Below are 27,132 nucleotides of genomic sequence, written 5' to 3' on the forward strand. Positions count from 1 at the left end.
ATCTTGAGATAGTTTATTTTTAAAAGTTCCTAGGGTGGAAGAAAGGGGCATGGGAATGGAAAAGACAGTAGACTGAATTAGACATAACTTTCCTATGTTCACATATGAAAACACGACCAGTGTAAATCTACACTATGTACAACCACAAAAAATAGGAAGTTATACTCCATGCATATATGATATGTCAAAATACAGTCTACTGTCATGTATAACGAAAAAGAACAAATTTTTTAAAAAAACAAGTTTCTAAATATAAACCAGGCATGGTGGCCCACATCTTAATCCTGGCTACTCAGGAAACTAAGGCAGGAGGGTCACAATTTCAAGGCAAACTTGAGCAACTGAATGAAGCCTTGTCTCAAAATAAAATAAAAGAAAAAACAAAAACTAAGCAAAAAACCCACATAAGTTTGATTACCTATGAATGGAGGAAAGTCTCGAGTATATACACTTCAGACTTAATAGTGGTGACTTCTGGGAATTGGGATCTGGGTAAGAAAGAAGTTCAGTAGTATGTAAGGATTATATTATCTACTCTACTGATCTCATGTCAGGACTCCACTGCCACTTAAATTGAGAGTATTTCCATAGTTGAGGGTCAAATATATTCTCATTTTTTACATTCATTGAATGGTTGAAAATCATGCCACATTTTAGTTTGCTTTATATTTATAAGTTACACAGCTTTCTTGTGTAACTTCCCTCTGTAGTTCTTTTTTTTTAAGTTATTTAAAGATAAAAAGAATAAATTTGAGTATATATCTCAAAAGAATAAATTTGAGTATGTATCTAACTTTTAAAACATGGTTATATAATATCTTTGAACCACCATTTTTTTTTTTTTTTGAGAGAGAGAATTTTTTTTTTTTTTTTTAATATTTATTTTTTAGTTTTTGGCGAACACAACATCTTTGTTTGTATGTGGTGCTGAGGATTGAACCCGGGCCGCACGCATACCAGGCGAGCGCACTACCGCTTGAGCCACATCCCCAGCCCCCACCATTCGGTTTTAAGAATAGGGTAATGAATAGTTTGCATCTTGTTGCTCTCCTAACACTGCTTATGTAGCATTTTTCCCTCCTGGTGATTCTAAGTTTCCTGGTTTTTGTTATTCAAGAAAAACTAATATGCCTTCATTACATTTTTCCAGCCTCTCATCTGTACTCTCTTTAAGTAGGAGCCTTGCATCGTCCCTTCTTGTACCTTCTGAACTATACTAATTTGTATCAGTTGTTCTTTAGATCAGCTCCCAAATGGTCATCCTTGGATTTCCCTTTTCTATGCTTTCTAGGTTGAATAAAGTAGTTTTTGAACCTACTCAATGAATTCCTCAGAAAAGATGCACAGAAAGTGAAATCAGAATTTCTGCATGCCCAAGAAATATTTTTATTTTGTTTTCATACTTTGGCTAAGTATAGAATTCTAGATTCAATATATTTTCCTTCAGAATTTTAGAAGCCTTGCTCTCGTTTTCTAACGTGCATCATTGTTAATGAGAAGTTAGAGGACTCTATGATTTTTGATCATAAGTTACCTCCTCCTTTCATCCCAATAAGTTTGAAGAACTGTTATTTAACTTTGGTATTCTGATTTCACAGTGATATGTTTGGAAGTTGTTGAGCCCTTTCATTTTACTTAGTACTTGAATATCAGAAAGAGTATGGAAAAGATTTCCAGAGATAATAATAGGGCTAATAATAGACAACATGATGATAATAATAATAGACAACATGATGTTGTCTTATACAAGGCAGTGACTACTAGGCTATTAGATATTTAAAGTACATAACATGTTCAGAAGAAGCTCTAATTGTTTTCCTATTACTTGTATTAAAATGATCATACTTCTTACTTTGCTGTTCCTGCTATCTTCCAGCAACAGGATAAGACCTCATCTAACCTACATGAAGCTGCTTCAGACTGTGTGTGCTCAGCTCTTTATGCCATTGAGAATGTGGAAACTACCTTGCCATTAGCAATGCAACTTTTTCAGGGAGTCCTGACATTGGAGACTGCCTATCATATGGCTGTGGCACGTGAAGATTTAGACAAGTGAGTAATTATTTAAGATTGGAGCTCTGAATTTTTTAAAAGTCTGATCTTTTATTTTTTACTTTTGTGGTGCTAGGGATTGAACCTAGAGCCTCACACAGGAGAAGTACTCTATATTTAAGCTACATCCCTAGCACATTATGTTACTTTTTATTATTCATCTATTGTTTATGATTCTTAGTGGCTCTGTGTAAATATTAAAGTAGTGCATCCTAAAGATACTTTGATTCTCATGCAAACTTAGAAGTGGCAAGTTGGATGCAGAAGAAGTTGTATAATTACCAATTATGCAAAGTTTTTGCACAAAAGGAAAGGCTATAAAAATTAGGGAAAAGACTTTAAAATATCAAGTGTAACTTTTAAAAATGTTTTAGTAATTGAGAATTTGACTTATTCCTTGCTTATCTGTGGAGAAGTGGACAGTCTAAGTAAAGGTATCTACAATAGAGATTGTGATACAGCATAGCAAAGAATCACTATATGTGTCTTAAGCTGAGGACTATGAGAGAGAGAGAGAGAGTGTGTGTGTGTGTGTGTGTGTGTAAACAATAACCAGATTTCTGACTTGCTACTCTCATTCTTTTTTCTTCTACAGAGTTCTGAATTACTGCCGTATTTTCACTGAACTATGTGAAACTTTTCTTGAAAAAATTGTTTGTACTCCAGGCCAAGGTCTTGGGGACCTGCGAACTCTGGAATTGCTTCTTATTTGTGCAGGGCATCCTCAGTATGAGGTAATGTCTTTAATATGCTAAGACCATCATCTCCAAGTTGTGTATTGCATGTTGTTTATATTCCAAGGCCTCATCCCTCACCTTGTTTTCTTGAGAAATTATATTCTTATTTTTAATTAATGTGATATGGGAGTTCCCTCTGTATTGAAATTTTTCAAAAATTGAGTTTCTACTTTATATCCTTTTCCATTTTTTTTAACCTGGTTTGCTGGATTGTCTGTTGTAGGTCCCTCAAAAAACCTATTAGAAAAGCTTATTGCTTTTTCACTGAGTCCCCTTTTCAGCTGTGTTGATTCTCTAGAGCTTTGCAGTTTAAAACTACATTGTTCATCAGCTTTCCATTAGTGTAACAAAATACTTGAATAATCAACTTTTTAAAAGAGGAAAGGTTTATTTTAGCTCACAGTTTCAGATGTTTTAGTCCATGTTTTGTTGGCCCTATTGCTTTGGGGCCTGTGGCCCGGCAGTAGTAAATCATGGCTGTAAGTGCATGGCCAACAAATCCCAGCTGTGTGCAAAAGAGGAAGAGGAGGGCTAGGGTCTCTACCTCTAGGGGCATGTCCTCAGTTACCCAACTTCTTTCATTGGACCCTTCCTCCTAAAGGTTCCACCACCTCCCAGTAATGTTATGGAATGGATGGAGACCAAACTTTCATCACATAAATCTTTGGGAGACCTTCAAGATCAAACTATAACATATACTGAATCCTAACTGAATCTCCACAAATCTTCACATGTCAGATTTTTCTCCACATGAGGGATGTGAATGAGAAAGGGATTGAAAAGGCTATCTTTAAGACATTTGCCTTGCCCTTTGGTGAGGATGGGGTGATAACTAGAATCAAATCCAGGAACATGATGCCACTGAGCTATAGCCCCAACCCTTTTTATTTTATTTTGAAACTGGGTCTTGCTGAGTTGTCCTGCCCTAGTCTCCTGAGTGGCTAGGATTATAGATGTGTACCACTGCACCTGGCAATACCCTGCTCTCTTAAATTTGGAGGTTAAAACATTTTTCTTCATTTACCTCCTCTTTATAGTATAAGAAATGTGAAAAAAGTGCTTCCAAGTTTGATATTGTTTTGAGTGTCTCTATCTTGGATTCTTGATGGGAAAAGAATGGTAGGGCTGCCTCTTAATTGTGATTACTTGTAGGCAAAGCACGTTTGTGAATCTCCATGCTTTTTCTTTTATTACATAAGAGAAGTTTATTTGTTTTGTATAATTTCATGAGGACAACTAGATTTGAATGAAACCCAAATTATCATTTTGGGGAGAAGTGTAGCACCTCACATATAATGACAGGAGGCTGACTCAGTTATGTTCAAGGAATTAACATGGTTTGGCGGTAAGAAATGTTCTAATCTCAAAAATATATTGAAGTGATTTTATAGTTTGGGAAAAATACTTTTAAAAGCACTTCATCTCAGTATCTATTTCTCTAAATTCAGAATCCAATATAACTTTAGAAGCAGTTATCCCAGGAGTAAATAGGAAAATGTAATCTAATCATTCTAAATGTAGGTGGACATATTTGAGGTCTAGAGAAAAGGGGGACTCATTAACTGGTCCTCAGGTAAATCTTTCTTATGTGGCCTTAGAAATAATAAAACTGACTGAATCTATTTCTTTGCCATTCAAATAAGTAATCTTTTCTCTTGTAATCTGACAGGTAGTAGAAATTTCCTTTAACTTTTGGTACCGACTAGGGGAGCATTTGTACAAAACTAACGATGAAGTTATTCATGGCATCTTCAAAGCTTACATTCAGAGGCTGCTTCATGCCTTGGCTCGACACTGCCAGCTAGAACCGGACCATGTAAGTTTCCTTCTCTACTTCTTCATATCTTAATTTTCTCCTCTTTTCAGTGCTAATTTGGAAAGAAACTGAAAAGATAGAGAATAGAGCTGATAGAATCTTTTGATTTTTGTCACTTTAGGTTACAGTGACAAAGTCAGTAGCAATATTAATAAAGACAAATTAGGCTTATGTTCACAAATATTGCTCTTGCTGAGACAGTAATTCTTTTCCAAGGATTTATCTTTAAAAAATCCTTCAGAAGAAACACTTTTATGTACAAAATATTATCTGTAAAGGTAGAAAATGATAAATCATGAATAACAGTATAAGAAGAGTGACATAAATCATAGCAAATTGATGGAACATTGTAAAATAATGATTACCGAAAAACAGTATGGTATGCTAAGAAAAAAAAATCAGAATGAGGAGCTTTATACTGTTTTTTAATAGTATAAAATGTGTGCTTAGATTAACAGAAAAGGGAAATATTTGTGAAGGTATTGGACATTTCATGACTTCTCCCCAGATACATACTTTTATTTATATTATTTATACTGACTTTATAATTTAAGAGAAAATATAGAAATAATATATTAGCATATAAGAAAACATACTAGAAATATTACCAAATAGTTCGTTGGAAAACTCTTGAGCCTTTTTTCTTAGTCTCTCCCAAATTTTGCCTCATTTATTTCATTTGTTTGGTTGATCATTTTAATCTAGGACCTGGAGTAAATTTAATTGATTACCATTAAATTAGACATGGTATTTTTTCTTTCTTTTTCTGGGGGGGGGGGCGGGGGTGGTTTGCTAGGGATTGAACCTAGGGCCTTGTACATGCTAGGCGAATGCTCTTGTCACTGACCTACATCCCCAATCTGAATAGTATCTCCATAGAACTTTACTGATGACCTTGTTTTATGATGTTCAGATTTTTTTTTTTAAACCAAGGAATCTTATCTTTACATTTTACTTGGGAGACTGATATGTAAATAAAAAGCAGGGCTTCTGTGGTTTAAATGGTCTTTCTGTTTGATCCTCTTCCCTTTGCTAGTTCAGTGGCACCATTTCCCTTGCAGATATTTTCTTCTAATTGTAACTATACAGTGTTTTATAATGTTATCCATTATTTCATCTGAGACAGCCATCATTTCTTCATCATTCCTCAACCTTAATTTCTTTATATTAATGCAAGGAGGTTGAATGAGACCAACAATTCTTATAGAACTAAGGAATTTTTTCAGGTTTTCATGGCCCAAGATTCTTATACCATGCCCTTAACCATCTCAAAATTATAAATTAATTGGTAACCCTTTATTTACTTATAGAAGTTTGTTTGGATAGGAAGCATTTAAAGTCTAAAATTCTATTTTCTTTGGGAAGTTATTATGATAATGGTTGATTTTGGGAGATTTTGAACACTGAAGCTGTAATGACTTGTTCAGTGCTTAAGCGCTGACGTTCCAGGAGTAGGCTTATAACTCTTTAAATTTATCACTTCTTCCTAGTCACTTCTGATCACCCCCACCCCTACTCACATTCTTTTTAACGCAAAACAAAGTGTGTCTTGGGAATACAAAACACACATACACACATAAATGGAAGAATTTCTTCAAGTAAGGGTAGGGGATAAGTTATGTTGTCTTACCTTCCCTAACAATTTGGGAGACTCTCTGTAGTAAAATACCCTTGTGATTTAGGCAACTTTGGTTCACTGGCACTTGACTGCTTAATGTCTTTTTCTTCTCTATTGATTTTATAGACATCATTGAAAGCCTCAGTGAGTTTAAAATAAATGCTGCCTGATTTGAAATTTCAGGAGGGGGTTCCTGAGGAAACTGATGACTTTGGCGAGTTTCGGATGCGGGTATCAGACCTGGTGAAAGATTTGATTTTCTTGATTGGGTCTATGGAGTGTTTTGCTCAGGTAAGCCTGTTTGGAGATTCTTGAGTCAATTTTACTGATCACCTTAATTGTTTCCACTTCTGTGTCTTCTGTTAATGTTCCATCATATTTCTTCAAGCTTAATGGCTAAATGGAATAGTAGTTATACAGGTGCCTAGCACATTGCCTGGCATATTTAAGCTATGTTTATTTAGTATCTAACAAGGGAACTGCAGTCTGTGGATAATTCAGTTATGGATTACTCTGTTACTCTGGCTAATAAGAGCTATTCCACTTGTGCAGCTAGAATGGAAGATCACAGATAAGCATTAAAGCTTCCAGGATACGTATACGGAATTTGGACTATGTACCAACTCCTGGCAACTCTTTTAGTTATTTGGCATTTCCTTTGTCCACACTTAAGGTTAGGTTTCCTGTGCAGCTTCATCCCAGAGGATGACTATAGTAGAGTAGAAGATTCATAGTCCTGTGGTTTTCCTGACAGTGAGTAACATTTTATCTCATAAGGTTACAATGATCATCATTCCACATCACTTAACATTAGCATAATTTCAGGTGGTTTTCATATTTCTGGTTCATACTCTAATGATCTCTGAAGTTTTAGTTTGGATCCTTTGCTATATAGCAATACCAAACTAACCTAAAGGAATTTTGTAGGGAAGGTAACTCAGTCACTTTGTATGTATTTGACCATAATCTGATCTAGGAAGTGTTAATAAACTTATAACTATTTTCATTACAAACATGGTTTTTGATTCAACTATGAAGGGTTAGAGATTTCTTAGGAAGTTTAGTGAGATCCCTAGACTCTAGGCAGAAGACTTGGGTACAGATTTTAGCTCTTTCCTCACTGGCTGTGGTTAATTTATTTTAATTAATCATGTTGCCAGGATGTGCTCTGTGGAATAACAGTCTATGAGATGTTTTGTTATGTTTGAGGGAGGAGGAAAGGAGTTAAATTAAGTAAAATTGGGAAATGATCTAAAATAGTATATATATATATATATATATTTTGGGGGGGGGTACTGGGGGTTGAACATGGGGGTGGGGGTGCTTTATCACTGAGCCATATCCCTAGCCCTTTGTATTTTTTGAGATAAGCCTTTGCTATGTTGCTGAGGGCAGCCTTGAATCCCTGCCTTAGCCTGGGATTACAGGTGTATGCTAATATAGTATATTAAAGCCTCTCTAAGGTCAGACAAGAGAGTTGTTTAATTTTGTCTTTCCTGGTAGTATCTGTTATTTGACCATAGAAGTCTTACTTAGATTAATGTCTAGTCACATTCCATAGGTGACTATTACCTGGAAAATTCTGGACCAGAACATCTCTGATTCCTTCTTAAAAATATTCTTCTTAGATATGGTATTGCAATAGATCCTTCTAACTAGGTGCTTTTACAGGAGTTTAGCCTCTATTAATAGTGTTGGTGCAAATAGTTAAAATAGTAGAAAGGTACAGCCAATATACATGCAGAAGATTTATATTGTATCTCCATTTTGAGTGTGTATGTATTTATCAATTATCAAGACCAAAAAAAAGACACTAATATAATATGTTTTGTTTTTCCCATTATACTCATTTTCTGAAGTCTTGATAAATTCTTGTAGGGGGTATAAATGGGTGTATTTCAAATATTAAAATAACAGTTTTAATTAGTGAGAATGTGAAAAATAAAAATATTCATGCCTGGCTGTGAGAGATAATTAAATTTAGAAACAAGGAGCTGGATTTCTTTTAACTAACAATGTTTTTTGTTTTGGTATTCTGTTTTCCTCTTAATGGATCCACAATCCACCTCTTCTTCTCTAGTTATATTCTACTCTGAAAGAAGGCAACCCACCCTGGGAGGTGACAGAAGCGGTTCTCTTTATCATGGCTGCTATAGCAAAGAGTGTTGATCCGTGAGTGTCTAATAAGTCTTTTGCTGGGAATTGTGAATATCAAGAGGAAGGAAAATTACACATTTTTTCTCCTATTTGGTATATGTTTGGAAACTCTTAGAACTTTTTACCTTCTATAGTGTTTTCTAGTGTTCTGACTAGTCCAGGATGGCCTGCGTTTCTGTTGCCATGTTTTAACCACACTTTCTAGAGGTAAAATTATTTTACTTTTGATGCTAGGAATAGAATGCTGATTTATTTTTTCCAACCGTGGCACCTTTCCAAAAGTAGGTATAGATCAATAATTCATTAGACTATTAAATTGTTGGTACTTGCTTAAAAGCAATTGAATAGGTATTAATTTGGGTCTCCTGCTTTTTTGATCTTGTGCATATTATCTTTACATATATTTAATTATATTGTATTCCTTTTTTCTGTCTTAGAGAATAATTTGTGAATATCAGAGAGTCAAGGCATAGGCACCATTTCATCTAAAAGAACAGCAATATCTTAAGGGCAGTTGTTATTTTTATTATTGCCATTGAAACTTTTAAGTTATTTCAAATTTGATTTTTAAATTGCTTAGCATAGAAAATCTACTTAAGACATGAAACTGTAAAGACAATTTACTTTGTACCATGAATTTATACATTGGTGTTAATATCTGTTACATTACTTTGTATTTTGATCAGATACCTGCACTCAAACTCTTTATTCAGGGCCTTGATGGGAAGATGGTTAAGGCAGATATTTATTAAAAGCACAGTACTTCTTTCTGAGTTGCCTTTCAGGACTTAGTCACTGATATCTTACATTGTTTCTATATAATAAATATTCACAGAGATAGAGTGGGTTTATTTTTCTCTATTAAGAAGTTCTAGTTCATAATTATATATTATACTATTTGCTTTTCAATCTAATCTGATTTGGTGTTGTTTTAGAACATTCTGAAGGTTTTAAAGTCATTACTATTCTTGCTTGAAAAAAATGTATAGGTAATATTCAGTAATTGGCTTAGTGTCCCCTAGGGAAAAATAAGGTGTAAACGAGAGAAGATTTTTTTCTATTGTTTACTTGCTTGTCAAGCCAACTGAATAATTATAATTTTTTAATCCATTTAAAGGGCTTAATAGACCTTATTGTCAGTAGGGGGTGCACTTGGTCTAATCCAGAATACTTCTTATATTTTAAACATCTTCATTTCTGGATTAAGTCCTGCCACTTTGGGGCATCTTTCACTCTGTTTTTAAAAAAACCTTAGCCAGTAATATTGGACTGGGGATGGAGATAAATTCATGTCACTATAGAAAGTACCTAACTTTAATTTTCCCATGTGTTTCATATTGGAGCACCTTAACCTATTGCTGCAGCTTGTTTTTGTGTTCTTTTATTTTAGTTAGTGAATTGGTCTACCCATACTCTTCTGTTCTTAAAGTTTCCAGTATTCAACCATAAGAAATCTTTTAAAGAATAGCAAGTAATAGAAAGTGGTCTGTGAGAGTTATTCATATTCATTTAGCCATTCAGCAATATTTGTTGGGTGCCTACTATGTGCCAGGCACTGTTCCAGGTTTAGTGTCCCCTAGGGAAAAATAAGGTGCTACAGATATAGAAATAAATGAAATAGATTCTTTAAAAGAAGACATTAATCCCCAGTGAATGTCTGCCTTTCCCACTGGAAGAGCCTCTCTTTGATAGCATCATGAGGCCTTAAACACTTTCCTCACATTGAGAAAATGAAAGTGCTTCTCCTGAAACAATGTTATCTTTCATCTTTTGTGAGGATTTAAGAAACATTCTTACCCAGTATTAAAACACATTTATTTGAATGGTTATTTCTTTAGAAAGAAGCCCTGTAGCAGTATAGTGTTTCACTGTAGCCTGTTATTTGGCCAGAACATAACCTCTATAGTCAGTAACTGAGTGCTTGCTTTTTATATTCAGGGAGAACAATCCAACATTGGTGGAGGTCCTAGAAGGAGTCGTTCGTCTCCCAGAGACTGTCCATACAGCCGTGCGATACACCAGCATTGAGTTGGTTGGAGAAATGAGCGAAGTGGTTGATCGAAATCCTCAGTTCCTTGGTATGTGTAAACTCTCCCATGTGCTGCTGCTTCTGATTTTCTTTTCCTTGGTTACTTTTATTCTTTTCTTGCTTTCTTTTTTTACTGATAAGTATAACGTTTGTAGACAGAATAAATATATTGTAAGTTGCATAGATGACACAACATTTGTAATCTGATCTGGGAGAAGGACCTTTGAAAAATTAGATCTCTAGACAAGGAAAAGGCCTGGTACTTTGCTTAAGGTCTGGTTTTGCTAGTCTTTGGCAAAATGTATGAGTTAATCTGTCTGTAGTTCTAACCTAGAAGCACTCATAGACTAAAGGAGAGGGGTTTTCTGTGTTAACTACATGCTCCATTTAAAAACTTAAGAATTATCATTCAAAACAAAATAAATACAAGTGAAAATGAACAGCAGTGAGAAATATAACTTGTCTACCCTTATTGACTTGAAAAAATAAGTAAAACTCATATAAAATAATGTTAGAATTGAAGGTCAAATTAGAAACCATGTATCCTAATCCCTTCATTTTGTAGATAAGAACTCTTAAAACCCAAAGTAAGTAATTAATCCAGTGTAATATGTATTAAGGCCCTGACATTAAAAGGGATACATTCTGAGGGGAAAAGATGAGTAGAAATACTGGGGGTGTACTTTAATGATAAAGTATACCCAAGGCCCTGAGTTCAATCCCCACATATATACATAAAGAAATTCATTTTTACAGATTAACTTTCTTGGAACACTAGCATTTGGCAAAATTAAGACTTTTTTTTGGTTTTAATATTTATTTAGTTAGTTGTAGTTTGATGTAATACCTTTACATCATTATTTATTTGTTTTTATGTAGTGCTGAGGATCGAACCCAGGGCCTTGTACATGCTAAGCAAATGCTCTACCGCTGAGCCACAGCCCCAGACCCAAGACATAGTTTTTTTGTTTTTGTTTTTTTAGCTTTACTTTTTTTTTTTTTTAGTTGTAGTTGGATGCAGTACCTTTATTTTAATGTGGTGCTGAGGATCGAGCCAAGGGCCTTGCACACGCTAGGCGACTGCTGAGCTGCAACCCCAGTCCCCCAAGACATAGATTTTTTTTTTTTTTAATATTTTTTTTAGTTGTAGTTGGACATAGTATCTTTATTTTTATGTGGTGCTGAGGATCGAACTCAGTGCCTCACACGTGCAAGGCGGGTGCTGTACCAATGACCTACAGCCCCATCCCAAGACATAGTTTTAATTAAACAGTTTTTAATGAATTTATCTAGAAGTGCTAAAGATTCTTCCACATAAATTTATAGCTTTTTATAACTAGAAAGATACAAATATAGCTAGAAAGATACAAACATAAAAATGTCAGCTTTAGACAACTATCATTGTCCTGATTAGTATAGGCTGTTTTACTAAGTGATTCATCTCTTGGTATGATGGTAATCCTCTGAGCCTTACATTCTTTCTTACATTAACATATTTTAATAACTAAATGGCCATATATACTGTGGAATTAGTGGTTTTCAAACTGTACTTCAGGAATCCAGACAGTTAGAAGGAATAGTTGACTAATATAAGGGAAGAAATGGAAGATGAAATAGATGGGGCTCAGGGCCTCCTAACACTGTGTCTGTCAGATCAGCTCTGTTTTTATGCTTTTTAATTTATATATTTATTATTGATTGATTGTTTGGTGCTGGGGATTGAACCCAGGGGCATTTAACCACTGAGCCACATCCCAAGCCCTTTTTAGTTTGAGACAGGGTCTCACTAAATTGCTTAGGGCTTCAGTAAGTTGCTGAAGCTGATGTTGAACTTGCATTTCTCCTGCCTCAGCCTCTCAAATCTCTGGGATTACAGGCATACGCCACCATGCCCAGCTTTATGCTTTTTCTATTGGGGATTCTTTAAATACTTTGTTGTTTAAAAAATATTCTTTTACTTAAAAAATTGTAACTTCTGCTTTAACTAGAAGTTTTCCTTGAGTTTCAGATTTATAATCTCTGCTTTACTTTCCAGACCCTGTGTTGGGCTATTTGATGAAAGGCCTATGTGAAAAGCCTCTGGCTTCTGCTGCAGCCAAAGCCATTCATAATATTTGCTCTGTCTGTCGAGATCACATGGCTCAGCACTTTAATGGACTCCTGGAGATTGCTCGTTCTCTTGACTCCTTCATGTTTTCTCCGGAAGCTGCAGTGGGCTTGCTAAAAGGTATTTATTTAATAATGCTAACCAGTAACTATTTCCTCTGAGCTTCTATTTGGGGTTGTTTTATATACATCATAAAATTGTTTTTCAGTTGTAATAAACTTAGTGATGGTGAAGGTAGCTTTTCCATTCAGGGGAGGGTGTACATGCATTGTTTTCTTAAGATATTTTAAGGTCGGGGCCAGGGCTATAGCTCAATTGGTAGAGTGCTTGCCCTGCATGCATAAGACCCTGGGTTCAATCCCCAGCACCACCACCAAAAAAAGATATTTTAAAGTCTACAAAATTAAATCATGCTGTTGGCAAGTATGTAAAGCACAGGTATAGATTTTGGGTGGAGGCGGCACATTTGAACTAAATACAGTTACTTTTTACATTAGACTTACTAAGGAAGTAGTGCTATAAAAAAGAATTAAGTAGATATTGAAAGTTGGTGTGCATGGATCAGTGCCATGTGTTGAAGCCAAGGGTTCTGGTCTCGTATTAGTCTCTATCATTACTGATCAGCTTACACTGAGTGTCTGCCTATCCAAACACAGTGGTTAGGGGCTTAGGCTAATAGAACCAGAGTTATGAAGATTAGGGAAAGCAGGGTGCAGTGGCTCATGCCTGTAATTCCAGAGACTTGGGAGACCAAGGCAGGAGGATTGCAAATTCAAGGCCAGTCTCATCAACTTAGAGAAACCCTTAACCACTTAGTAATACCCTGCCTCAAAATAAAAATAGAAAGGACTGGAGATAGCTGGGCATGGTGGCACAAGCTTGGGAGGCTGAGGCAGGAGGATCCATAGTTCAAAGCCAGCCTCAGAAACTTAATGAAGCCCTAAATAACTAAGACCCTGACTCAAAATAAAATTGACTGAAGATGTGGTTCATTGGTTAAGTACCACTGGGTTCAACCCCCAGTACCAAAAAAAAAGAAAAGAAAAAAACAGATTTAAGGAAAAATATAGTGGAGTGTAGTAGCACATAACTTGGGAGGCTGAGACAGGAGAATTGCAAAGTCAGCATGAGAAACTTAGTGAGACCCTGTCTCAAAAGCAGGACTGGGGTTGTAGCTCAGCAGTAGAGCGCTGGCTAAGCACGTATGAGGCCCTGAGTTCGAACCTCAGCACCACATGTAAATGAATGAATGAATGAATGAATGAAATGTGTCCAACTACAAGTAAAAAAAATAACAATAATTAAAAATAAATAAATAAAAAGGGGCTGGAGTTGTGGCTCAGTGGTAGAGTGCTTGCCTAACGCATGTGAGGCACTGGGTTCCCTCCTCAGCACCACATAAAACTAAGTAAATAAAATAAAGGTATTGTGTCTATCTACAGCTAAAAATATATATATTTAAAAAAATTAAAAGGGTTGGGCATTTAAAGTACCTTGGGTTCAATACCCAATTAAAAAAAATTAGAATAGACTTTAAACAGGATGGTTATTTATAAACATTTGAAAGATTACTTTATAAAAAAGTGGATCCTGTTTATTTTGAGGAATTATCAACCGCATATAGGGAAATATATACTGGCTCCTAGAAAGAAAATAATTTCTGGTCTTTCTTTCTGAAGACAGATTGAGTGTTCTGTGAGGTAGTAAAATCATTATAGCTGGTAGAGAGGGTTGGAATATATTAAATAAAGGGTTGGATAATACAAACTGTACAGTGTCTGAGTTTCTGTGGGCATCAAACAGCCTTTGCAAGGCTTTAGAAGACCTTATGCATGAACTAATTCTCTTATTTCTGTGACCAGGTTCCTTACCAGTTAATATGACTACACATTTCCCATAGATTTTATTTTTATACCATAGATTTTGCCTTCATGGGTATAGATAATAAGGCATTGATTAAATCAGTCAGCTGTTCTTTCTTGTTATTTTCTAGTGACATTTAACTATGATACTAAAGTAATATCTAACTTGTAGTAGATTATGGCTTCCAGTTACGATATCTTCTAGATGTAGAAGAGTTTTTATTTACATTCTCTTCTGTAGAAATGAATTAAAAATGAAAATTAAAAGATAGGCGTGGTGATACACACCTATAATTCAAGCAACTCAGGAGACTGAGGCAGAATGATCACAATTTTAAGGCCAGTTTTAGCAATTCAGCAAGACTTTGTCTAAAAAATTAAAAAGGCTGGGGATGTAGCTCAGTGGTAAAGTGTATTTAAGTTACACCTCCCCCAACCACTTCCCTCCCCACTAGTTTTAAAGAAATGTCTAACCCATCTATGGCTCATAGACTGCCAGGAAAAAAAATCACTCAGTTTTTTAAATTCAGATTTTAAGGATTACTGTTATATTGAATGATAATTAAAGAAATGAATAAGAATCAGAGGGTTTTTGACTTTGCAGGGACTTCGGCTGATGTGTGTTTCTTTGGATTTGGGGAAAATATTTCAGTGGTTGGTGGGGATAGAAAAGGTATTTGAACCAGAGGAAGGCTGACTGAGAGAACCAATCCTTCTTCCAGCCCCACTGAATCTAAACATTGTTTCTTGTGGATTTGTGGATTGTTTGTTTTGTTTTGTTTTTTATGCTGTTGAGCTCAAAGGTAGCATTTATTTTGGCGGAAAATGCTGATAGGATAAAGGTAGCTTGATTGTTAATTTTCTATTCAAATCACTTTCACACATAAAAAAAACTGAGGCTCAGAGATAATGTTTCACAAAGCTCACAGAGTGTGTTATGGTAGAATGCAAATGAAATCTTTGACGTCAGCCCATCCTTCCTAAAAGTATTATGTCAGTGTTTCTCAAACTTCTCTGATTGTATTTGCCTGAAGTACTTAGAAAAAATTAAGTCTCCTCTTGACCCACTAAATCACAATCTCTGTGAAGGATGAGAAATATTACATTAATAGTGTATAGAAATAGTTTGGGCATTTGCTTTTTAAAGGAGATTTTTAAAGTCTTTGAATAATTGGAAGGGAAGTCATATTTACACCATCTTTAAACCAGTTAGTGCTACAGAGAATATTATTAGTAACAACTTTGGTTATAAAACTCAATGTGATAGTCAGCCTGTGGTCTTTTAAGCCAAATAAAGAAAAAAAAAATCATAAATAACAAAATGTTGCATCTTAAAAACAGTGCTGATTTTTTTAAAATAATGAAACCAGTCAGCTTTTTCTGTTAGTCTGTATGATGTAGACTGATTAATTGAATTAATCCAATTATTTTCATTTGCATCTTCCTTTGTTTTTCAGGGACAGCTCTTGTTCTTGCCAGATTACCGTTGGATAAGATTACTGAATGTCTTAGTGAACTATGTTCTGTTCAGGTTATGGCATTGAAAAAGGTGAGTCCAATTAAGCAAGGGAAGAAACAAATACAAGATATTAATATGTTAGAAAATAAGACAAAATTACTTACTTGTCTTTCATCTGCCTAGAAAAGCCAAAAGAATAAACTGAAAATTTATTAAAATTAGTAAGTGTCAAAGTAGCTACATATAAGAAAAAAAGTACTAGCAATGCATTCCTTTACAACAGGGATATATTCTGAGAAGTGCCCCTGGGTAGTAGACTGTTCTGTATTTTTGTGTATGATAGAGTGTACTTAATACAGACCTAGATTGTTTAGGTCAATCACTTGACTTAGCCTCTTGGATACAGTCAAGAGATGCAGTGAACATGAGATAGAGACTGCTTCTGGTATATCCATGGTATGCTATTTTAAGTAAAAAAATTTTAATAACTAAAAGAATACCCTTTTTTCTTCTTTCTTTTTTTTATTTGGCTATACTGGAGAGTGAATCCAGGGGCATTCTACCACTGAGCTATCTCCCCAACCATTTTTTATTTTCAGACAGGGTCTTGTTAAATTGCCAAAGCTGGCCTTGAACTTGAGACCCTTCTGGCTCAGCCTTCTAAGTCACTGGGGGTTATAGGCATGTGCAACAGTGCCCATCTAGAAGTAGTACACTTTAAAATAATGATAAAAAGTATAGTATAGTAAATACATAAACCAGCAATGATCATTGTTATCAAGTTTTATGTATTGTACTCAATTGTATGTGCTATACTTTTTGAGGGGGAAGGAGTGGTAATAGGGATTGAACCCAGGGACACTGTACCTCTGAGCTACATCACAGCCCTTTTTATTTACTGAAACAAGGTCTCTAAGTTGCCTAGGCTAGCCTCAAACTTGTGCTCCTCTTACCTCTGCTCCTGAGTAGCTGGGATTACAGGCATGTGCCACCATGCCCAACTGTGCTATGCTTTTCTACCATTAGCGCAATAGGTTTGTTTATACCAGCATCACCACAAAAACCACATCAGTAATGTCTTGCACTCTGATGTTAGGACAGTTACAAAGTCACTAGACAAAAAGATATTTTCAGTCCTTTTACAATCTTATGGTAACACCATTGTATAAATAAATGGTCCATCATTAACCAAACATTGGTTATATAGCACCTGCTATGCAAGTACTCTACCTTTAAGCTACATTCTTGGCTCTCTTATATTTTAAAGATGTCTATTAATGTACATTTTTAGCACAATAACTGTAGACATATGGTAGGGTTTTTATAACTTGATATAATGATTCTGGAATTCATCTCTAATAATACACTGGTAGAAATTTATCTAAGAAATTTTCAGGGACTAGGCATGTTGCTTGTTGTTAGAGCAAGGCCTAGCAAGTGTGAGGTCCTGGGTTTGATCCTCAGTACTGAAAAAGAAAGAAAGAAAATGATTTAGGAAATAAGAATGATAGGCAACTTGCTTGGAGTATATTATAAAGCTATAATTTGAAAGCTTTATAGCATAAAGCTAAATATAAATATATTATCTTACATATATTTAATTATAATGTAACATATTCAGTCTACATTATAATATATAATGTGAATAATATCTTAATCTGTGGGGGGAAAAAATCAAATGATGCTGTTTTCTGCTCCTAAGTATATGAGCGTAAAATATAATATATAGGCTTAAGATACAGGGTGATGAAAGAAAATTTTTGACAATTTAAATTAAGTTTACAGCATTTGAGTAATTTTTAAGACGCTCTTATAAGGAGATAAGCAGAAATTGAGACAGAATTGATGTTTAAGGATTTGTGGTGTTTGCTATGGATTTGTACTTGTGACCACTAGATAATGTCTCTCTGTCTCTTCAGCTGTTGTCTCAGGAGCCCAGCAATGGCATATCCTCAGATCCCACTGTGTTCTTAGATCGCCTGGCAGTGATATTTAGGTAAGAAGGGAGACTCTGGATTTCTTACTTGGGTTAAAATTTCAGATGAATCCATTATATATGATGAAATAGGCAAACTTTTTTCCTTATATTTTGAGGTACTTTCATAATGCTCTCTTTCAGGAGACTAAGCCTGTTACTGAAGTTTTGGTACAAAGTCAAATTCTGAGAATTCAATCTTAGTTTATCTCTGTCAAAAGACCCTTTAAAAACATAATTGAACGCTGGGCATGGTGGCGTTTGCTTATAATCCCAGCAGCTTGGGAGGCTAAGGCAGGAGGATCACCAGTTCAAAGCCAGCCTCAGCAAAAAGCAAAGCACTAAGCAACTCAGACCCTGTCTGTAAATAAAATACAAAGTAGGACTGGGGGGATGTGACTGATTGGTCGAGTGCCCCTGAGTTCAATCCCCAGTACCCTCCTTCTCCCAAAATATATATAATTGAACTAGTTCTGGTGGAACACCTAATCCCAGCTATTTAGAAGGCTGAGACAGGAGGGTTGTAGCCTTAGCAGCTTAGTGAGACTGTCTCAGAAAATAAAAAGGACTGGAAATAAAGGTCAGTGGTTGAGTGCCCTGGGTTCAATCCCCAGTACTAGGGGTGGGGGATGGGGTGGGGAGGAAAACGCGCGCACATACGCGTGCGCACACACACACACATTATATATAATAATTATATGTAAAATATAGTAATTATATTACATATGAATAATTATGTGTGATAGTATTATATAGTATATAATAATTATAAATAATTTGTGTGTAGTTTTAATTTGTATATATAACTATGCAAATTATATGATTTATATGTATAATTATATATAAATATGATTCTGTTTTAAAAATATTTATTTTTTAAGTTGTAGTTGGACACAATACCTTTGTTTCATTTATTTTTTATGTGGTGCTGAGGATCGAACCCAGGGCCTTGCATGTGCTAAGCAAGCACTCTACCACTGAGCCACAACCCCAGCCCCTAAATATACATTTTCAGGGATTCTTAAATTTTAGCATGTGTCAGAATCACCTTGAAAGTTTATCAAAACAAAAATGTTAGTTCCCATCCTTCAAGTGTCTTGATTCATTGGATCTTGGTAGTACCCCCAAATTTGTATATCTAATAAATTCCCAGGTGATGCTGCTTGCTATTCTAAAGACCACACTTTCAGAATCATTGCTATATGGTATATGGTCCAAAAAACAATAATAATAATAAAACCATCTTCAATAATCAGATGAAATTAATCCTCCTGTGAAGAGGAGCTCAATAATTAAAAAGGCATGTGAATAACATTCAGAGCCCGATCTTGACTAAATTACACAATTTATAAACTCATGGGCCCCTTGGGCGTATATGTCAGAGTAGTATTCACTTAGAAAACCTATGTGGAGGGCTAGGGGTACAGCTCAGTTGGAGAGTGCTTGCCTTGCGTGCATAAGGCCCTGAGTTCAATCCCTAGCACCACCAAAAAAAAAAAGAAAAAGAAAGGAAGAAAAGAAAATGTATGTGGGATAAGTTAAAATAAAGGTATTGTTTTTGCTTCTTAGCTATTGTCAACAAATATCTTTCTATTTTGGTGCAGAGTTTTCCTTATGTAATTAGGAAAGCCCTATTATATGCCATTCTTGAGAACCTATTGATAATATTCATTATTTTACATTAAATGAAAGAAAATTTGTGATAGATGTAAATGCTTGAATTAAAGAAAATCAGATTTTTATTATGTTGTGTTTAAAATCGAAGAATAGGGCTGAGGATGGAGCTCAGTGGTAGAGTACTTACCTAGGAGGTACAAGACCTTGGGTTCAATCCCCCCAGTATTGCAAAAAGAAAAATATTTAAAATTTTAAAGAGTAGTATGGAGTTAGTAATCCTGCAGTTTTTTTCTCCCTTATTTTTCTTCAAATTAGTGGACTCCAGAAATAGAAGAGTTGGATTTGACTTACGGGTGGATCTGTGTTGTTTATCATTGGGTTCAGAATAGAATTATAAGAAACATTTCTGGTAGACAATAAGGCCTAAAGATTTTTGTGGATCTGTGTTGTTTATCATTGGGTTCAGAATAGAATTACAAGAAACATTTCTGGTAGACAACAAGGCCTAAAGATTTTTGTCTTTTAATGCTAGCAGCACTCAGTTTTTCATGGTATATTCAAACAGCTTGTGTATATTTTTATTATTAATTTAGAAGAAACTACATATTTATGTTTACAAAAGGAACGGGATATGGAAAAGGTGGAAATAGTGCCCCATATCCCTAATAACCAGAGTTAGAATAGAATTTGAAGGTTATAGTGGAAGTGGCATAGTGGTGGTAAAAAATGATAATATGGGGCTGGGGTTGTGGCTCAGGCTCAGTGGTAGAGCACTCGTCTAGCACATGCGAAGCCCTGGGTTCGATCCTCAGCACCCCATATAAATAAATAAATAAAGGTATTGTGTCCAACTACAACTAAAAATAAAAAAAATTTAAAAAATGATAATATGGTTTAAAGTGTGCTTTTTTGGTGTGAATGGAATAGGAGGGAAAGGTCGTTGATATAAGTAAATGAGTGTATTATCTGGTTTTCTTCATTTGAAAGAAAGATATACTAAGTAAGCAAACAGGGACCAAGGCTCTGGTCCTCAGCAAAATTATTCTCCTTTAACAATTTTGGACCCTTTTCTTTTCTCAGACATACCAATCCCATTGTGGAAAATGGACAGACTCATCCATGCCAAAAAGTCATACAGGAAGTAAGTATTAATGGATGCCTATGGAATCAAGGCTTTCTTGTGTTCATTTCAAAGGTTTCTTCTGTTCTTTCAAGGCTTTGGGTAACTGGGTTAATAAGGTGTTGTCTTCTAAATTCATAAGGATATTAAATTTGTTTGTAGGGTTCCAGTTTCAGTGAAATGAGGAACAGAGTCATCCAAATACTTTTTTTTTTTTTTAAATTGTGGTGCTGGGGATTGAATCCAGGGCCTTGTACATGCAAGACAAGAACTCTACCAACTGAGCTGTATCCTAAGCCCCACCCAGATACTTTTAATTTTAGATTTGATAACAAAGCCAGCTGTGGGGAAATACACTGAAAGGCCAAAGAAGAAATAGAGATTTAACTGTGTGTGATTCCTAGAATTTCTAGGAGGACTGATAAATCTTAGCACAATGTTTTTGACAAAGCTAGTGGCTTCAGTTTCCCTGTTAAAACATATTTCCCTTGTACTTTTGTTCACTGAGGAAAATGTGAAAAATCAGGAGTCATAGTTGTGAGGAGTGAGCTTCAGACTTGAGGTGGATTGCATAAATCTTAAATATCCTTAATTGTTTATCAAATTATGCTGTTTCCTTAACACCAGTCTTCTGTTCAAGGTCTTCTGCCTTCCTAAAACTACTTAAACATCTCTTTCTCTGTAACCCATTTTCATTCTCATGCAAGAAGGTTGAAGAAGGTTGTAATTTAGAAAATTGCAATCTGCATTTTAGTAAAATTAGACATGTTGTTGGGCTGGGGGTGTAGCTCAATGAAGAACATTTGCCTAGCATGTACAAGGGCCTCAGTTCAATCCCCACCCCACGCCCCCCCACACACACACACCAAATTAAAAAACAAAACAAAACATATTCTTCCTAAAGAATCACTATGAGCTGTGGTGGCATATGCCTATAATCCTAGTGATTGGTAAGGCTAAGACAGGCGGATTACAAGTTCAAAGGCAGCCTCAGCAACTCGGCAAGACTCTGTCTCTAAATAAAATATAGATGTGGCTGGGGGTGTGGCTCAGTGGTTAAAGTGCCCCTGGGTTCAATTCCCAGTCCCCCCCCCCAAAAAAAAAAAAAAAAGTCCAGAATCACTTTATTTCTCTTCAGAAGCAATTGAGGGACTGGGAGTGTGACTTACTGGTAGAACGCTTGACTAGCATACATGAAGTGTTAGGTTCGATCCTCAGTACTGCCAAAAAAGAAAAAGAAAAAAATAAGCTGGGTGCAGTGGCACACACCTTGTAATCTAGAGACTTGGGAGGCTCAGGCAGGAGGATTACAAATTTGAGCCCATTCTGAGCAATTTAGTGAGATCATGTCTCAAAATATGAAAAGAGCTGGGGGTATAGCTTGATGGTAGAGGACTTGCCTGGCATGTGGTAGGCTCTGATTTCAATTCCCAGTAATAGGAAAAAAAGAAAAAGAAAAGATCAAGTTTTACTGATGGGTAATGGGTTGAACCTATGCACATATGTGTGTGCATACACTGGCCAAAATCAGGTCATGTATATTTTTATAAAAAGTTTTATCCAGATTATTTAAAAGCCAAATCAGATAGTACCATCGTAGGAGCACTATTTGAGCTTTTAGATGTTGATTATTTTCTTTCTTGTGTTCTTTTGACTCAGATATGGCCAGTTTTATCCGAGACTCTAAATAAACACCGGGCTGATAATCGGATTGTAGAGCGTTGTTGCAGGTGCCTTCGCTTTGCTGTTCGCTGTGTAGGCAAAGGTTCTGCAGCCCTGCTGCAACCACTAGTCACACAGGTAAGTTCTCCACAAAAGCAGAATGTTAAATGCACAGAATTTGAAATAAGACCCTTTAGATCAAAAAGTTTTACTGCCAAAATGCTCTCAATTTATTAAGTGCAAACTGAAAAATATTTCAAAGAAATAAGTGCCTGTGGTAGATATGTTGTCTATAAGGAAAACAACTTGTAATCTCTTTTGTATAATTGTAGTCTGACTACATTCCAGTGTGAAATTATGTGAAGAGAATGAGTCATGCTCAGCCCTTATATACCAAAGCTAAGCACTTACAGATTAATTTCCTTGGGGAAAAACTGTAGCAAGTCAAACTTCACTATTTCTTGGTCCAAAGATATTTTATAGACCACAATTTGTTGTTCACATATATCTCTTATTTGTTAAAAATGAATTTTATTTATTTTTATCCTTAAAGTCAATATGATAGCAAGATTTTCTGTATGAAGCACTCACATCTAGAACTACAATATATGAGATGCCTCAGCTTACATCACTAAGTAATTTGTATTTATGTTAACCTCAAAGCAGGGCCATAAACTTTGCCAGTGTACCCACATTTTAAGTATTATCTATTGACTTTGATTGTGTGTGTGCTACATGGGTAAGTTGTTAGAAGACTGAACAGCCTGTTAAGGCCTATACTTTTTACTGTGTGGCCCTTCAAAATAAAAGTTGGCCAACCCCTGATTTCAGTCATTCATTAATAGTACATATAGTTTTGAGTCTGTAACACTGAATAGATTCATAGCTCTCATCTTATGCTTGCTCATTCCATGGCATATGCTGGTAGAAGAATTACCAAATCCTTCAGCCCCCACCAAGCTCATAGTTGAATTTATATACTAAGATCAAATGGCATTTTAAATGGGTGAATGTGTCTCGAGTAAAAACAAATATTTTAAATGTATATATTGTACTAAGGTTTTATTTTATTTATTTTTTAGTTGTAGATGGACACAATGCCTTTATTTTGTTTGTTTATTTTTATGTGGTGCTGAGGATCGAACCCAGTGCCTCACACTAGAGGCATTTGCTAGGCAAATGCTCTCTACAACTGAGCCACAACCCCCTGTACTAAGATTTTATTTTGTTGAAATTGAAATATCTTGATTGGAAATAAGTTTTTTACTTAAAAAGTAAAATAGATGAGTTTAAGATCAACTCAAAATCTTAAACAGTTTTTGCATCTTAAGCATGTAGCTTAGTGGTAAAGTGCCCCTGGATTCAGTCCCCAAAATAAACATAAAGAGTTCTTTCACTGTCTTCTCTAAGATAAGGACATTTGATATTTTTGTTGCTATTGTGGTTTTATATATGGTCTTAAAAAAATAAGACTTGTTGATATTGCAAATAAAATTTGAGCACATACTGTTATAGTTTTACAAATATTACGTGAGTTCCCTCATGGCTTCCAGTTTGAAATATTGATAATTCTCTTACAACATTGTTTTAGCAAAATAAAAGATCAAAGGCTTGAAAGAACTCTTAAATAGAGAACTTGAAAATTATGGAGAAATTGAGGCCTGGGTTTACTATATTGCCTTAAAGAGACCAATCTGTCTCTCAGTTGCTTCCTGGAAAATAGCTACCTAAGTTGATACTTTTTGAAGGGTAAAGATTTTAATTAATTTTTTTTTTTTTACTTTTTTTTTTTCCTAATTAATCCTGGGGGTTGACAGTACTCTGTGCTACTGAGCTATAATCCTCAGCCCTTTTAAATTTTTTATTTTGAGACAAGGTCTTCCTAAGTTGCCAAGGATAGCCTCAAACTTGGTATTTTCCTGCCTCAGTCTCTTGTAAGTGAGATTACAGGTGTGCCCCGCCACCCTTTGCAAAACTGATGAATTTTTTTCCCTTGGCAGATGGTGAATGTATACCATGTACATCAGCATTCCTGTTTCCTGTACCTTGGCAGTATCCTTGTTGATGAGTATGGCATGGAAGAAGGCTGTCGGCAGGGACTTCTAGACATGCTCCAGGTATGTGTTTCCTTGGCACAGCAGATGCATCAGGCCTAGAGGACCTAAAAGCCAAGCATTGTATTCTTCACTATGTCTTTATTTCTTTGCTTTATGTTTTCCCCTCTATGCATGTTGATTTCCTCATAACAGGAATGTAGAAACTTGCTCTTTGTTTTCTGTACAGATGAGATTGGCAGAAAGAAAGAGCAAGCGAGCGAACTTGGCTACATGAGTATACTAATCATTATAAATAGTATTGCATGATTTATGTTTTCCTGTGATAGAGTGGAATGTTTTTCAGGGGAGTGGGAGAGCATAGGCTTTCCAAACTCAAACATAATTGTATATTTAATTTCTTGCCTGGAATAGCCAATTAACTAGTTTATTTTGCAACAGAGAGAGTTTTGGAGTTCATAGCAGGTGTTGGAAAATGCCTCTAATATACTACTTTTTCCTCCTTTCTAGTCACCTGGGAGCAATAGATAAGGGAATTAAAGTGTGCTACTCCTTTTCCCAAGATATTATTTCACGTAAAATTGACATTTCAGGGTTGTTATGCAAACTTCATCTACTCCCTAGATCACATTTATAAATAGTGTCTTTGCTTTCAGAAACTTAGATGATATTTTTCTGGTTTTATGAACTGAAATCTATACCTTTTACCTCTTCTGAAATGTAGATTTCATGTGTGGAAACAGTTTCAATCAGAAAATTTTTTTCTCTTGCTTTTACTGATTCATATCCCATCTACCCCACCCCACCTCTTTTTCTCTCTTCTCTTTTTTTCCCCCTTAGTATTGGGGATTGAAATTAGTACAGGGGCTTTACCACTAAACTACATGGCCACAGAGCCTTGCCAAATGCTGAGGCTGGCCTTGAACTTGTAATCCTCCTGCCTCGGTCTTCCAAGTCACTGGGATTATAGGCGTGCTTCATAATACCTGGCTTCCCTGATCTGATTCTCATCACAATCTTTTCTTTTCTCACCTGTGCTGCCCTTTTTTATTCCCTTTGTATTTGTTGTTGATATTTGGCAAGTCTGAATGCTGTAGCTTTGTAAGTATTTCTTTTAAAATCACTGTTCTAATCTAGGCACTGTGCATCCCTACCTTTCAACTCCTGGAACAGCAGAATGGTCTCCAGAACCACCCTGACACTGTAGATGACCTGTTCAGGCTAGCTACCAGGCAAGTCCTTCTGAAAAACAAACTAAACTTTTTTTTTTTTTTTTTTTTTAATTAATTGCTCATCCCCATCTCTGCTTAATCTTGCCATCTGACACCTGGTTATTTCCTTCTCTATAAAAATGAGATCATTGGAGAACAGAGATTAATGATTCATAACCCAAAGGTAAATTGTGAACTGGTATATCCCTAGAGGTTAACGAGGATATACTGGGTGAGAGCAGGCAGAAAAATATCTGAGTTCCTACCATGAAGAAGAGAACATGCACAAAGCACAAATGTGCTTGGTATGGGTTGTGTGGTATAGCTCAGTGGAGGCCCCTAGTTTCAATTCCTAGCATCCGAAAAAAAAAAGTGCCTGGTATGAACATTTGACTAGATAATCTCTACAACCCTCATAGTGTTTATGCCGCTGTGATTATTTCATGCTTCATCCCAGCTTTTTCCTTGAGAAGGTTAACATCCTTCAGATTTAATCATATCTCAGAACAAAGAATTCCTAGGATTTTAAAATGCCTTAGAAGTTACTAGTCCAGCTCTACCCTCACCAGGCTGCTATCACTCCTATCCATTAAATTTCTTTTACCAATAGCACCGACAACATTGTTGCTGACCTTCTGCTTGAATTCCTTCTTGGTCCTTTGTTAAGGAATTTGAACCAAGTCAGTGAACAAATTTAAATACATTTTTTAAGAAAACTTTGAGATGCTCGGGATTGAACCTAAGGATTCATACATATTAAGCATGCACTCTACCACTCAGCCCCACTATTTAAATTATTGTACCAGTGAAAATTTGAAGTCTTATTGACTTGACTATTTCATCTTAGAATTGAATATAGAATACTGCTTTTGTTGGTTTTTGGACAGGTTTAAAAAACAAAACAAAACCTTATTTGTGAATTGATAAAAGAATTATTGGACAGGCAGTCAAGCTCTGTTTTACCAGGATATCTTTCTTGGAAAACTCTTTGCATGTGGTGAAGTAAATTCAGAACATACTGTATTCTTTAAAAAAAATTCTTCCTGTACAATAAAGAATCTGAAAGAACAGGAGATGAGGAAATATAGCTAAGTGGTAGAATGCTTGCCTAGCATGCGTGAGGCCCTGGGTTCAATCCCTAGCATGGTCCAAAAAAAAAAAAAAATATATATATATATATATATATATATATATATATATATGTATGTATGTATGTATTTCTACTTGATACTTCTCATCTTCCATAATCTGGATGGTGGTTGCACACATGTAATACTTGGGAGACTTGGGTAGGGGAATCTCAAGTTTAAGATCAACCTGGGAAATTTAGTGAGACCACCGTCTCACAAACAATTGGTAAAATCTTGTGGTAATTTAAAACAAACAAACAAAAAAACCCCCAAACTCAAGCAAAACTACTTTAAAAATTCAGCATTTTCCAACCAAATTGAACACACAACTTGTTTTTGAGGAATTCTTATTGACATCCTGGAAACTGGTGTTCTATAGAATATAGTTTGGGAAATGCTATTCTAATGTGTTGAGGCTCTTTTGTACTGATCTTTGAAGCTACTTCAAAGTCTTAATTGGAAATTGAGTTTGGCAACATGTCTTTTCATATGCTAATCTAAAATATGGCCCCTTTCTTGCCTTTTT

At 35.5% G+C, this 27,132-nt stretch overlaps 1 protein-coding gene across 8 annotated transcripts in view; it reads left to right on the plus strand.

Annotated features, from left to right (window-relative positions):
* The window catches only part of LOC124102286 (transportin-3), a 96,546-nt gene that overhangs the window by 44,046 nt on the left and 25,368 nt on the right, over positions 1-27,132 (plus strand). For all 8 annotated transcript variants that reach the window (XR_009228110.1, XR_009228111.1, XR_006854831.1 and 5 more), the window contains exons 6-18: positions 1,877-2,052; positions 2,648-2,786; positions 4,459-4,605; positions 6,407-6,514; positions 8,304-8,395; positions 10,319-10,458; positions 12,445-12,636; positions 15,836-15,927; positions 17,757-17,833; positions 20,510-20,570; positions 22,209-22,349; positions 24,212-24,328; positions 25,403-25,497. Coding sequence is in view for 3 of the 8 variants with exons in the window: in XM_046458540.2 (XP_046314496.1) it covers positions 1,877-2,052; positions 2,648-2,786; positions 4,459-4,605; positions 6,407-6,514; positions 8,304-8,395; positions 10,319-10,458; positions 12,445-12,636; positions 15,836-15,927; positions 17,757-17,833; positions 20,510-20,570; positions 22,209-22,349; positions 24,212-24,328; positions 25,403-25,497 (1,577 nt within the window). In the remaining 5 variants the exon portion in view is untranslated. The remainder of the gene's footprint in view (positions 1-1,876; positions 2,053-2,647; positions 2,787-4,458; positions 4,606-6,406; positions 6,515-8,303; positions 8,396-10,318; positions 10,459-12,444; positions 12,637-15,835; positions 15,928-17,756; positions 17,834-20,509; positions 20,571-22,208; positions 22,350-24,211; positions 24,329-25,402; positions 25,498-27,132) is intronic.

This window comes from Marmota monax, unplaced genomic scaffold, assembly GCF_021218885.2.
Source record: "Marmota monax isolate L192 unplaced genomic scaffold, Marmota_monax_Labrador192_F-V1.1 WCK01_AAM20220418_F8-fsc00531, whole genome shotgun sequence".
NCBI classification, from domain to species: Eukaryota; Metazoa; Chordata; class Mammalia; order Rodentia; family Sciuridae; genus Marmota; species Marmota monax.